Raw genomic sequence first — 15449 nt, forward strand, 5'->3', positions numbered from 1 at the left:
CAATGTCCATTGATAAATATACACGACATATTTCCCAATCATATTTATTTATATTGGATAGTGTTTACATGAAAATACCCATATTTAAGACTTGATTTTTAAATCTTGTTGAAATCATACAAATATTCTGTAAATAAAATTAATAACAAATCAATACATTCAATCAATTATTAGATTTTTAATTTGTACTACTATTGTACATCAGTAAATTGTCTTATGGTTAAATCGATAATTCGTTTGTTTATATTTTGAACTGACTTTAAAAACAAGGAGGTTCTTAAATCGCGAGTATTTTTTATATATGTTACTTCATAATTTCGTCAGTTAAAACTTATTTGGAATTTTTTTTTATATCTGAAAATATATACTTATAGATCGATACCATAGGAATATTATCAAAATAGATTCAGTAATCTAGTTTTTAAATCAAATTAACTGGTTTTATCACAATTGAAGTCAGTGTTTGTTTTTGAAACACCATCTTAAATAAATCATTATATTATTATCAGTACTGTGAAAATAGATTACAGTATACATACATATTAGAAGCAAGTAGTAGGTACTACTTACCTTTAATTACGTGCAGGAGGACGTGCGCGGGCGGCGGCGCTGGCGGCGGCGCGCGCGCCACAGTACAGGTGTAGCGTCCCGCGTCATCGTTGCGCACGCGCGCTACGCGCAGCACAGAATTGGCGCCGTTCGCGCCGAACTCCGTACGAACACTATATAGCGCAAGACAAAGTGTTGTTTAAACATATACTTCTAGGGGGAAATGGATTGTTAGTAATGGGGAGGTTAGTCCCCATTGGTAACAATCTACCTTATCAGGTCAACCTCCACGCAGTTTCCCCTGAAAACCATCGTGACTAATTTATCGTTAAATTCGGCTAACTGACCTGCCTTTTCACTTTCATCAATCATCCATCACTGGTGCCCCGCCAGTATATACCGATAGCGCAGGCGGGGTTACCATTCCATTATCATCTATAAAAAAAAAACATAATTTCTAATTACTGGCAAATGCTGAAAATTAGTGTAATATTTTTTTTAAACTGTCACATAATTAATATACTTTATAAACAGCTTCGTTGAATGGACTTACCTAATTCCCCCTCTCGTGGTATCGTCATTCAACAGCGCTTCCCTTCGGTACCACAGTAGCGACGGGCCGCCTTCCATACGTAGACCTCTGACTTCGCAGCGAAGTGCCACGGTGCTTCCAACTTCGCACACTTGTTCTGATACTTCTGCACCCGCACCGTCCACTACGCGCACTGATACCTCTGCAGAATAATAATTGGGTCAGCTTCGAGAAAAACAGGCTTTGATTGGTTGGTGTACGCGCACTCTTAGATAAGTGTAGATAGATAGATAGAAAATTTATTTGCCTTACTCACAGCACACAACAAGAGACATAGATGCACAGTGAAAAAAGATAAAAAAAAAAATATACAAAAAATAAAAACAAAATGCATAAAATAAGTAACAATTTTCCCTTTCATGCGTGTGTCACAGTAACACAAAATGGTCACAACTCAACTTCTGTTGTGGCCAAGAATCAGCCGCGAAATTCCGTAGAAAAAATAATAAAAAAAAAAAAGAAAAAATAAATATAGATAAAATACATTGTGTGTGTTCATTACATTCATTATTATGTAGTAATTTCTATTATATATTTATAAATTGTTCACTTTACTTATAGTCACCAAAAATATGTAGTGAGCTTATAGGTCATGATCACATCAAATTTTGTCATTAAAAATATCAATAATTGGTTGCTAAGGAATCAGAGAATTGAGCGCAGAATAGCCTGATAAATGGGAGCAAACTGAGCAGTACAGGTGTATTCGACATGCACGCAATCGCATACACCGTTGAGGTGCGTACAAAGAACATGGCTAAGAGTTGCGGGATTGTCTTTTCTATTCTATATGTAGATATAGCAGTACTATATATTTTAAATAAGTTATAACCGTATTTTTTAATACTTACCTACAATTAAGAAATCTTAATAAAATTTGGTTGAAAAATTGATCCTCTCGATAACTTGATTTATGAGGACATGTGTTGATAGTCCAGACAAACGATTTTATAATAACAAATTACAATACAGTATGACTCACAATAGTTAGTGTTAGACATTAGACTATTTACCAGGCACAAGTAGTGTAACTCTCGCAGTGCGCGGCGGGTGTGCGGACAGTTGGCAGTCGTAGTGGGCTGCGTCCGATGGCCTCACCTCTTTAATCTCTAATCTCCATATGTCTGGTGGAATAAAGCGAGCAGAGTACCTGCAAAGAACAGTGAAATGGTAAATATTTGAAAATGTGTTAATAATTACATTAGTTATTTATATAATACAAGTAATAACTTATAATAAAAATGTTACTATTAAATCATAAAATACCATTGAAAATATCAGTTTATTTTTGGTGCCTTAGGTTATTACAGTACTTAGGTTTAGTTTTGTAAAGGTATATAAAACAATATTTGATGATGCTTGAATTTATTTCAAAATATATTAGATTGCGAGAGAAATAAATTATGTATATTATTTTTACCTTTCGCTATTAGTCAATTAAAATAATGAATTCAAGAAGGTAATCTTCTAATTTTAATATATATTTCAATTTGTCTAATATGAAGAAGCAAGGCGCCATTGGGGGGAAAGGGATTATTAGTAATGGAGACTGAGAATCCCATTGCTAGCAATATACCCAACCAGGTCGACCTCCTCGCGGTTCCTCCTGGAAACTATCATGGTTAATTTCTGATGAATTCATCATGATGGGCTAACTGGCCTGTTTTCATTCTCATCTATCACCCTTCACTGGTGCTCCGCCAGCGTATCCCATTAGCGCAGCCGGAGTTACCGTTACCTTACCATTTTCACCCATAAAAAGAACAAGGCACCATTTTATACTATAACAAGTATTTGACTGTTAAGTACGAGTATATAAATATAAGAAGTAAAAAAGAAAGTTTAAGTTGATAAATTGGAATAAAAAGAAAACATATAAAGGAACGCAGACTAAATGTAACACGTCTCGGGTGGATGTCAAACAAAACAAACCGTTTTTCACTAAAACTGGTCAATGTTGTTTATATGCACTTTAGTTTAAGAACATGGATGTTCACTGTAACTCTTGGCAGTAAAAAGTTAATGGTGAACATGAAAAATCTTTCTTATTGCTAACATCTAAAGAATAAAATTGTCTACGAGTCGACGGAGCGTAAGTATTTTCTGGGTAAGCGCACAATCTCAGATCTTATCGTCGCTTACTATCAGGTGAGGCAGGATCAAGCGCAAACTCATCTTAAAATAAAAAGAGGGAAACAGGATATGAAATATCTGTTCCTAAAGCAGTGTCTTGGACTTGTTTATAGATCTGATTTACAAAAATTATGTTTGTGAAGCCTATTGCAAATGTTTGTAACTTTGTACAAATACCTATTTTGTTCGTATTATGTGTTTTAGGGTATCTAAAACAGACATAAAGGAGACATTGTACAAAAGTCGTTTGCTTGGACACCTCTGTCCCATTCGTGTTTCTACCGTGAAGCAGTTGTTGCATAGCTGTGTTTCCGTTTGAAGCATGGGATATGGCAGTGAATTTACAGGGTACAGAGGAATAACACCTGAGTCCTAAGGAATGGCAACGCATTGGGGGTTACATGGGCAAAACAGTGTACTCTGTTATGTCCATGGTACGGCTCATGTCTATAGGTGATGGTTACCACTTTCCATCAGGTGGACCGTCAGCTTGCTCGCCATTTTTAGTTGCATAAAAAAAGGTAGCCAATAAAATGGCATAACTAACTTTTGGTGTTGCTATAAAATCTGCCGATCTCTCGGCCATTAAGTTCCCTTAGTCATCTCTAAATGTGTGTAAATGTATATACAAAAATATACCTTTCTTTTACTTTCTATTAGATGGGTCGTAAGTTTGTATACCATTTTAAGTGTCATAAAAAGAAACATCTGGGAGAATTCTATTATCAGATTGACATTAAATATTTATAAATATTTCCTAACGTTTTGGAAACCTTCATTAGCGAAATCTAAACGTAAGTGAATGATAATTAAAAATATATACAATACCGATCGTCAGCTGTGTACTGCTGAGTGCCAGTGGTCAGTAAATCCATAGGTTCCTCGTCGTTTTTTCGTCTCACCCATGATACCTATAGAAAACAGCTGCATTCATTGAAATTGTCAATTATTATTACTATCCTCATCATCATATGAACCTTTTACAGTCCACTGCTGAACATAAGCCTCCCTCTTGGGGGTTTTTTTCAGTAGTTGCCACATTTGGCAAACGGATTGGTTACCACAGTCAGGCTTTAGAGATGTTATAAAAGGGACACTGTTGCCCATCCCTCACCCTGTCTTAGTCGGCTCTTACGACACCCACGGGTTAGGAAGAGGTGCCCTATTCTATGCCAGGACCACACGGCTATTATTATATATTAATGCTATACAGTTGTTAACTGTCCATTGCTGAACATAGGCCTCTTCCATAATGTGGGAGGGAGAAGGAGACTTTGTACAAGAGTCGTTTGCTTGGGTACCTCTGTTCCATTTGTGTTTCAACCGTAAAGCAGTTGTGTTTGCATGACTGTGTTTCGGTTTGAAGGTTGGGATATGGCGTGAATTTACAGGGTACAGAGGAATAACATCCGAGTCCTCAGGAATGGCAACGCATGGAGGGTATCATGGGCGTAACAGTATAGTCTGTTATGTCCATGGTACTGCTCATATCTACAGGCGACGGTTACCACTTTCCATCAGGTGGGCTATCAGCTTATTTAGCATTCTAAGTTGTATAAAAAAAAGTGGGTTTTGCCAATAATTGCCACGCTGTGGTGTTTTAAAAGGAACGCTGCTACCCATTCCCCGACCGTTAAGGAAATGAAAGAGTCTATTTAATTATCTTTTATTATTTATTAAGATAATATTAGGTAAATTATATAAATAGTTCATTTTTGACAGTACAGATTAAGAATATTATAGGATCAACTCTGAAGTAGCTACAATTTCTGAAACTTATCTAAAAAATTAAGAATTTTAACTAAATTAAAGTTTTTTTATAACGCAAAGATAGTAAAAATTTAGTTTATACTGGTATAAACAATAATAATTTTGCTAAAAAGTGAATTGTATTATAAAAACTAATGAAATAAAGAATAAAGCACCATTATATGATACCTTGCCAGTATAAATCAATCGCGTGCGGGATTACCGTTCATTTAAGTCTATCCAAAAAAAAGGTTTAGGGTAATATATTTTATTGGCACTAAAAAAATAATGGAAACCAATCATAAACGGAATGGAACATACTTATTACCAGTTTATCGTGCAGTGCGTCAACTTTGCAGTCGAGGTGCGCAGTGGACCCAACCAAGGCTTCTATTTCTGGAGCGGCAGCTGCGTATATGCTGTTGCCATTGCCAGCTCTAAATAAATACATGAAAATTTATTTTTTAGAAATGTAAAAATCTCAATAGATCGGTATTAATCAATATTAATATCGATCACTAAATCGATTGATACATAAACGTATTATATTACTGACTATGTACATGAAATTGCTTCATTTTCAACGACTTCCTAAAGAAGATTCCAAATTAGCCTATATTTTTAGTGCATCATAATTAAGCGTTCATCATCACCGTACCAACCATCATCCCTCTATGGTGGGGAGAAAGGGATTGTTAATAATGGAGTTTGGCAGCCTCATTGCTAGCAATATGTCCTATTAGGTCGACCTCCACGTGGTTCCCCTTGGAAACCATTGTAGACAATTCTTGTTGAATTCGTCACGATGGGCTAACTGACCTAAATCATCCTCACCTATTATCCTTCACTGGTGCCCCACCAGTGTATACCGATAGCGCAGGCCGGAGTTACCATATCATTATCATCCATTAAAAAAAAACCGTCATCCTTTCACTGCTGAACATAGGCCTCTTCCATAAACTGCCATTATTAAGCGATATTATACTGTATTTTAAATACTGTATTGTACTGTACTGTAAATACCAATTTTGAGCTTTCTAAATAAATAGTACCTACACTTTTGTTGGTCCCATTTTAATTCAGACCAAAATGTTGCATTATTGAATATTGTTAAAATATATTATATTATGTTATTATATTATATTATATAGAATATTGATAAGACAATTCTTTGTAAAAAAATACGGTGATAATTACGAGAAAATTAGAATTGGATCAATACAAAAGTAAAACTGATTCTGTCACGATCGAAGTTAATGTTTTGTTTTGCGGAGGAAAATCCTGTTTGTTCACAATCTTTTATTAATTTCACTTGTTAGTTAGTTGGTAGTATTTGGGTCAAATCTTGCAAATAACTTTGAACCAATTTTCGTTGCCAGAATTAACGGAAATAGTATTTCTTTTTCCTCTATATTTCTTTTTTTTTCTATCTATGTATATTTCACCAGAGGGAGACTTTGTACAAAAGTCAATTGCTTGGGTACCTCTATCCCATTCGTGTTTCAACCGTGAAGCAGTTGTGTTTGCATAGCTGTGTTTCGGTTTGAAGGGTGGGATATAGCGTGAATTTACTGGGTACAGAGGAATAACACCTGAGTCCTCAGGAATGGCAACGTATGGGGGGTATCATGGATGAAACAGTATACCCTGTTATGTCCATGGTACTGCTCATGTCTATAGGCGACGGTTACCACATTTCATCAGGTGGGCCGTCAGCTTGTTTGCCATTCTAAGTTGTATAAAAAAAAAAAAAATTTATTTTTGTAATTTTTTGTGGATTATTAGCGACAAAATTAATATGAGATCAACCCTAAAAATACCGTCAAATTGAGAACTTTGAAATCGCGACAAAATATATTTAAAATCGCAGTTCGAAGAGACATACTCAAGAGGCTTTGGTGAGAATAAGCCATCTGTTTCCATGAAAGATAGATTGTAATCCTAATTGGTTCCGTGGTTTCAATCATAAACAGCTTAACTAGGTAGCTATAATTGAAGCAGTAGCTCACCTACCTAGCTTTCATTAACTAGAAGATAAGATATTGTTATAGTGTAGATACAGATTTTGTGTTAAAACACCCTAAAAGATTCAAATGTTAATAAAAGTGACGATAGCAAGGAAATATTTTTATAAAAATAATAAGAATTTATTTATCTTCCAGGTAATTCAAAAGTCAATTATTTGTTAGTATGATACTGAAAACTATGTTTTATTATATTTATTTTATACTAGTTGTTACCTGTCCATTGCTAAACATGAGCCTCCCCCTATTGAGGGGATTTTTACCAATATTTGACACGCTTGGCAGGCGGATTGGCAACCGTTGTTAGGTTTTTTTGATGTTTTAAGGTAGACGTTGCTGGTTATCATTCGACAATTAACTTCCATTAGTCGCCTCTTACGACATCTAGGGCTTAGTTATTACCTCCTTCCTTCCCCGTGGGGGACAGATAATACATTATCTGTCCCCCACGGGAAAGGAAGGAGGTAGTTCATTCTATGCCGGGACCACATGGCAATAAATTATGTTAGTATATAATTATTAATAGCTCTATCATCAGAAGGCTATTCGATTTATTCGTAAATATATACCGTTGTGAATCATATCTATTTACGCATCATTCCTTAAAAATATTTGGAGGTAGGTTGTAAGCAAAGACAAATAAAAATATTATGAATTTGTACATAAATAAACAGCGTAAAGAGTAAATTTGCTGTAAAATGTCAATATTGAAACTAATTTTACTGTTTACGTTTATAATTAACGAATTGTTCGCGGATACATTTGTATTTTTAATTACGTTTACTCTCGTTTCAGTAAATTGACGTTCGTGAATAGGAAATATCACTGTCAATTTATTTCGGTCTCAATGTCACTTTTAAAAACATTACATGATCCATTTGACTGTTTTGAGCCAGGTGATCATTTTACCTTCTACATAATTAATAATAAAAAACAAAAATCCAATCTCTCGTATTATAATGTTAAATGCAGGAGATTAAAAATTATAGATATTACAATAAAAATGTATCTATGTTTCTTAGTCCTTCCAATTTTATTCACTTCCTAGTCCTAACAAGGTAAAATATGGAACGGAATAACTACTATTTTTTGTAAGTGATGTTTAACATTTGTGATATCTGTAGAAAAGATTTGGAACTCTAAAAGACGTCAGTAAAATTGACGTCTTCTAGAGTTCCCAATTTTCTCTATTATTTCTTGAAATATTATTTTTATTTCTTGACTTTTACAGATATAAGGTAATGTAGAGGGTATCGGTTTTATACATGCACTCTCTTGTTAGGTGATTGCTTATTAGCAATGAACACTAGAGGGATATTTACTTTCTGAATAGCTTATATTATTACTCTCAAGTTGGTCTCTAATTATGTGAATGATATAAGTAACAAAATGAACTCACTTATGATTCCTATGTTGATGTGTGTTGGAATATGTGTCGAATATATAATTCAACAGCGGTGCACTCGATCCAGTTTCTCCGGGCTTGCGTCTCTTCTCAGCAAACGGTGCTAAACTTGGCACTGTTACAGTTGAAATTAACCTCACGTCACTCACAGTGACTTCGTCTGTCCTTATAACGTTTACAACTCGCCTATTTCTATTTCTCTTTTGTTCTAAACTTATATCGTTTACAACTACATTAGCACCCTCGTCTGATACACTTACATTATTTGTTCTATCATCACTATCAGTATTGTGGCAACATTCAACATTTCTATCTGGAGCTGTAGTACTTAATTCGAAGTTAAAATTATGTATAAGATTAAGACTAGAATAATTAATGTTATTGACAGTTTGATTATGTAAGTCGGAGTTGGCGTAAAGTATTTGATAGATTTTATTCACAGTGGGCTGTGTTCCAATTTCTTGATGTTCTTCAGTTTCATTCAATAATTTTGAAACTGTGTCGGCGTCAGTTCCTAGAAAAGAAATGAGACTGTTTTATATAATGTTGAGATCTTTTTGTCTTATCTTGGGTTTCAATTTTCTGGATGAAATCTTAGTTATTTCTATTTCAGTAATGCTGCTATAATTCTGTATGATTAATTACTAGTAACTCAGCACGGCTTTGCGTAGGTAAATTGAAATTTAGAAAAAATACAAGAATATATACAAGTCTATGTTACTCTCAGATAATGTAGCTTTCAATAGGTTAACGAATTGTCAAAATTGGCTGAGTAGTTTTTGAGTTTATGTATAATGAACAAACAAACAACCAAATTTTTCATTCTTTCATTAGTATAGATTATGAATAAAATTGAAATCACTTCTAAATTAAATTATTTGAAATTATCCTATAGAATTTCATTACCAGCATAAAAAGTAAATATGATAGCATCATATTTTAAATATACTCGTATATTTTATTGTAATTCTATATTCAAAAAGCCACAGTTTACAAACTTGTATAGATTACTTATATAGAGTTTCGTTTAATTTTATTTGTATAAATGTTCCAAAATAAATTGCTATTTCCATTGAAACCACTATTTTTAATTCATACTGCTCCTCGAAATTAAATAAATTTGCGCAATTCTACACATACTCGTATATATTTTTAATTTTCCTAATAGAGAATTAAAATCTAAGCCAGCGAAGGTTTTGTACAATAAATTTTATTTGGACGTTGCTTCAGTCACGCTCTATTTAAAATATCTTGTTGAATTAAAATATAATAAATACACTTAAGGAATACGGGGTCTCTTCAGATCTTGCAATTTAATTTCTGAGTAGCGCGTTTGTGCTAATAGGAAAATATTTTTAAATGGCCCACCGTTTACAAAAGCGTTTGCACGAAGCAGTTTCTTTGAAAATAGAACTCAGAACAAACAGTTTCAAGGGACAAGGATAAATATTTCAGCTGGGAATAATAGATTTCAGAGAATTTTCCGAGATGACAATTTGAGCCTTTCCCAATAAATGTCTTCTTGATATCGAAAAAAAAACAGATGTATTTAATACTTAAGTTTGTTATGAAACATACAATGAAATATTGTTAATCTGTAAATCGAATAATATCTGCGATTACATTGCGTAATTATTTTATATAAATTGTTAATGTTTCAGTATTTTTATTTATCTTTATACCAAGACAATTTGATTCTGAGCGAATAGAATAGAGTTTTAATAGCTTACATATATACGTACATATATCTCCCTCAGATATATATTTTGATTTATCGACTTTATTAATATATGACTTTATTAATATATACATACAACACAAAAATAGCTACTTCTACATTGCTAATATTAATCTTCATATGTCTATTTTGAAGTATCCTATGCTTTATTTTAATTTCTAGGAAAAGTCTTGGTAGAAGTAGAAGTATAATAATGGGTAATTTTGGAAGGAAATTCTTCTGCAAATGCACAGCCTTTTAGGTTCTTGAATGTGAAAATTAATTACTTCTTGATAAGAAACAGTAGAATGTCCAACCGGACAATCTGGTATTCAATTGTATAATAAAGCATACATTACCTCGACAAGGCAAGGCGGAAAGCGCGGCGAGCAGGAGCGCCGCGGTGGCCGGCGCACACATTGTTCTACATCCTAGCAAACCCTGAAACAACATGAATCTTTATATCATATATATCTTAGATCATATATATAGAGTGTTTCCATAGAAATACTTCGAAAAAAGGGTCAACTTTTTCATACAATTTTGCATGATATGATATAATAGTTATGAGTGATTCCTTTAACAACAGAGATTTATGATTTTTTTTAATGCGTAGACACTAATTTCGTTATTAAATAATACGTCAAAATACATTTTATGGTTAAGTACATATTCAATATTGATAAAAAAAACGAGTCAGCAAATTTGGCAATTAGCTGACAAAAAGTTGACCCGTTTTTGAGGCTCAATGCTCTATCTGCATAAATTCAAATTCAAATTCAAATTCAAAAATCATTTATTCATGTAGGACATTTTAGCCGCTTATGAACGTCAAATTTGTACATTATAATTTTATAATACCGTCCAGTTCGGTATATAGATCCAATTGAGAAGAACTGGGACAATTGAATTACTTTTTTTTTTTAAAGCCAGTTTATTTACAATGTATATTTATATAGGTGTCTATGTCTAACATTAAATGAAAATTCAGTGCATGAACAACTATTGCCATGCACACTCGTCATTCAAGTAATCGTTTAGTGAGTAATAGGCTTTGCTCAGTAAATATGATTTAACAGATGTTTTGAATTTATTTAAGGGTAATTCCAACATATCCTTTGGTATCTTATTGTAAATTTTTATACCTATTCCCATAAAAGACCTATTAACTTTTTCTAAACGATACTTGGGGACAGCAAGTTTGTCTTTAAATCTAGTATTAATATTATGAATATTGCTGTTTTTTGGAAATAAGTCAAGATTTTTATGAACATATAGAATATTTGAATATATAAATTGAGAAGCAACGGTGAGAATATTTGCCTCTTTGAATTTCTCTCTTAATGAGTCACGACTCTTCATACAGTACATCGCTCGAACGGCACGTTTTTGTAATATGAATATATTCTTAATATCTGCCGCTTTTCCCCATAGTAATATTCCATAAGAGAGTAAACTATGAAAATAACTAAAATAGACTAATCTAGCAGTATCAGTATCAGTGTACTGTCTAACTTTACGCACGGCAAAAGCTGCTGAACTTAGTTTCGCTGCAAGGCTTTGAATTTGTGCACCCCATTGTGTTTTATTATCTAGTGTGATTCCTAGAAAGACAGTAGAGTCTATGAATTTGAGAGATTCGTCATTTAATTTAATATTGCAATTAGTATTAAAACTTTTAGATAGAAAGAAATTAACACATTTTGTTTTTTTAGCGTTTAACATAAGATTGTTAGTTGTAAACCAGTGCAGGAGACGCCGCAAAGCACTATTTACATCGTCATAATTATTAGTCATTCTATTAACTTTAAAAATCAATGAAGTATCGTCTGCAAACAATACTATGCCGCATCTATCCTGCATGGCATATGGGAATCATTAATGTAAACTAGGAATAAAAATATGATCCTTGAGGTATTTTGACCCGTGTAGCGTTGCTATACTTTCTGTATTCTATCAGATATTTTATTAAATTTAAAGCATTGTCTTTGACGCCATAAAAAGCAAGTTTTTTTAGCAATGTATTATGATCAACGCAATCAAAAGCCTTATCACAAAAAAAATCAATCCATTTTGTGCAGCAAATAAACCTGCGTCTGTAGTTACGATGGAAAAACCGAATTGACTATGGATTAAATTATTTAAATTGAAATAATTGACAAGTTGCATAAGGATTATTTTTTCAAAAATTTTATGATGGGAGTATGGATATAGGTCTATAAAACTCCTATCTCCAGATTTAAAAAGCGGTATGAATATATATATATATATATATATATATATATATATATATATATACTATCCAGTATTATATATATTATATAATCCTCTGTTTTTTTATTAAAGTTGTTTGAATATTTTCATTATTTCTACTGATGATGTATGTCTAAAGTTAAATATGATGACTTGCTAACATTGTCTGTTAGTAAAGTTTCAGCAGCAGACGGGGAAGTTTTAAGCCTGTGTCGTATAATATATTAGTAAAAAAGATTCGAATGTATGCGCGACCTCTGTGTCGGAATTTACCAATTTGTTATTAATATTTAAAGCTATTTTGCTATTTTGAAAATTAACTTTTCCAGTTTCGCTATTTATTAAAGGTCTATTATAAATGTTTATTTACATAGGTCTATTATGAAATCAAAGGTAACAATAAGTTATAATTTATATAATAAAATATTTAAAAAAAAACGACAGTTTTAACTTTTAAAGTTTTTCTTTAAAAAAAAAGTAGTGTTCAGTTTCTTATATCCTATAGTATTATTACTTGAATTTGAGTACGAATATATTTAAAAATAAAAGTCTCGTCTTGAGAAAAGCTGAGGTTAATCAAATTTGAATTAGACTGTAGCCATGTGATTAAATCGCAAAACGCCACCATTCAGTTTATTAATTTGACTAAAGTCCTGTTGTATCTTCGCTACCCTTGAGCATGACAAAAACTGAGAAAATATGACCCTGCCTAAAGCGACGAAATTTACGATGAGACGATAAAAAACGGAGCATTATAAGAACTGTGTTGCGAGATAATGAGACGAGTTGTTGATGGAGCGAAGATTACATTCAACTGACGTTAAAAATAACAACTGAATAACTACAATAAATAATAATAATTGTGTGTATTAGTTAACGATAACAAATATCATATATTTGATCATGGGAATGCTTACTAAAGTAACTTAGTAAGTGTATTGCAAAATTAGCAAATCCCAGTATTACTGCATATCGAGTACATAACACAGTTTGTTTAAAAATCCCACACTAGAAATATAGCATGTATATTCCTCGGAAATAATTACGTATGGTGGGTATCATGGGTGTGATAGTCTACCATGTAAAATCCAAGGAGTCCTAGTTACTTTTCGTTAAGTGGTGCTCCAGATGGTTACTATTTCAAATTGGTTAAAACAACATTTCTATGTAACTTTAACGACTTTAAAGCTTATCTTCCCTTTGGTCTTCGGGAGAGGGTAAGGGGGGAAGGGTTTGAGAAAGCGACTATCCTTAATAAAGACCGTACTTATAACTGGATTTCATCTTCTGTACAATTTCCCTTTTTGTCACAATTTGTATATAAATTAAGATTTGTTAACTGATTGATATCTTTTCACAATTTTCATTTACGTTTTCATTTGAAATTAAGATTGATTGTTGTCATTTCGAAGGCGAGAAGCACTCCAAACAGCCCTCTTGTGTACAGTAACATCAGTCGTGAATAAAATTATAAATTCAATTCTCTTGAACCCCCAATGTCAATATTCATCACGGCTCAATTCTGTTCTAGAAAAACAAGAGTTTGAATTAATATTTTACAGTGAGAAATTTAGTTTGAGTGGTTTCATAATATTCACTTACACTGGGTAAGTAATAAGCAATATCGAAATATTGCTAAAGTTAATATTATTTTTCGTAATGGATTACAATAGAATCTATCTGCGATATTGATTTACCTGGCAGGGCACCAGAGAGAGGTGACAAGTGAGGACACAGTCGCATCAATTGGCACATCCGATGAATTATGATTGTCCCCCAAGGGAACTGTTAAGAGATGGATTTGTATGTTGTTAGTAGATTTTTTTGCGGATCAAAATCTTCCATTAATTTCTAAGTTTTATTTTTTAAGCTTAATTTTTTTATTAATTCCATATGTGATTATATCTTTTTGTATGTAATACAATTTTATACTATTAGTAACGACGAAAAAGGTAAACAAGCTAACTCGTTTTCTGGAAAATAGTAATATTATATATATATATATAATACAATTGTATCGTTATATTTATTATTTATGTCTTGCTTATTTCCTATATTGTATAATGTGAATAAATATACTCATTCATTCATACATAATAATTACCAATTTAAATATAATAAAAAGTAAAAAATTATAAATATTACCCAATTATTATATTTAAGTGAATAATATCGAAAGTTTGTAGCAGTTAGAGCAAAATAAATCTTGAAGGTTTTATTATTCCTGTATATTATACCTATCTGAAGACAATATTAACATACTAATTTGGAACTTGTTGGTAGCAAGCTGTCATCAAATTTCAGATGAAGCAACTCTTCAACCCCCGCAGCAGTGCGACCTTAATATTTTATTCAAAACATAATTCTGTTTCATAAAAGTTATCCTGTATCTCGGCAACTGCGGAACTAAGTCCAAAAGACGCATTATACCTTATTTAATCCCATTTATTCCACTACGTAATGAACCTTATCTCGCCACGTGAGCTATCCAGATACGAATTTTAAGTTTTCAAGTGGCTTTTAAGTACTCGAGAATAAATTGAATGGTATGAATTTGTTTGTGGAAATGCAAATAAATGACCAGGTTGTGGATTTCGTTATTTTGTTTTCGCGTGAGGCAACTTAGCGTTTAATTGAATCGCTTGTGGCGGTCTTAAGTGTATTTTCAACTTCGGCCTTCATCTGTTCCTGAGTTAATTTACATTTACTTTCTGTAACTGGTGTCTACTAAGTATGGTTGGTAAATATATGATAACTTCAGTGTTTTATTATTTTTAATAAAATATATCCCATTCTACTCGTTGCTTATGTTGCTTTCTATAGATGAAAGAGTTTTTTTTTAATTGGTTAAGAACTTTTTAGTCTATCCATTACAAACAATAAAAACAAATCTTCCTATTTTTAATATTAGCACAGTATAAAAACTACTAATTTACAACAAAATTATTTTAAATACCAACATGTAGCTATATTCTGTACTTTACCCGTGTTAGAATTAGTTATATGTATTTCTGATCATAGGCGTAT

At 32.5% G+C, this 15449-nt stretch overlaps 1 protein-coding gene across 1 annotated transcript in view; it reads right to left on the reverse strand.

Annotated features, from left to right (window-relative positions):
• Positions 1–15449, reverse strand: part of LOC113511491 (uncharacterized) — a 47045-nt gene that overhangs the window by 959 nt on the left and 30637 nt on the right. The window contains exons 2-8 of the mRNA XM_052901496.1: positions 10529–10610; positions 8447–8966; positions 5352–5460; positions 4103–4185; positions 2155–2291; positions 1103–1283; positions 571–722 (exon numbers count right to left, since the gene is read on the reverse strand). Of these exons, the coding sequence (XP_052757456.1) occupies positions 571–722; positions 1103–1283; positions 2155–2291; positions 4103–4185; positions 5352–5460; positions 8447–8966; positions 10529–10610 (1264 nt within the window). The remainder of the gene's footprint in view (positions 1–570; positions 723–1102; positions 1284–2154; positions 2292–4102; positions 4186–5351; positions 5461–8446; positions 8967–10528; positions 10611–15449) is intronic.

The sequence above is a fragment of the Galleria mellonella genome, unplaced genomic scaffold, assembly GCF_026898425.1.
Source record: "Galleria mellonella isolate WM207_F2 unplaced genomic scaffold, CSIRO_AGI_GalMel_v1 utg78, whole genome shotgun sequence".
In the NCBI taxonomy this organism is placed as follows: domain Eukaryota; kingdom Metazoa; phylum Arthropoda; class Insecta; order Lepidoptera; family Pyralidae; genus Galleria; species Galleria mellonella.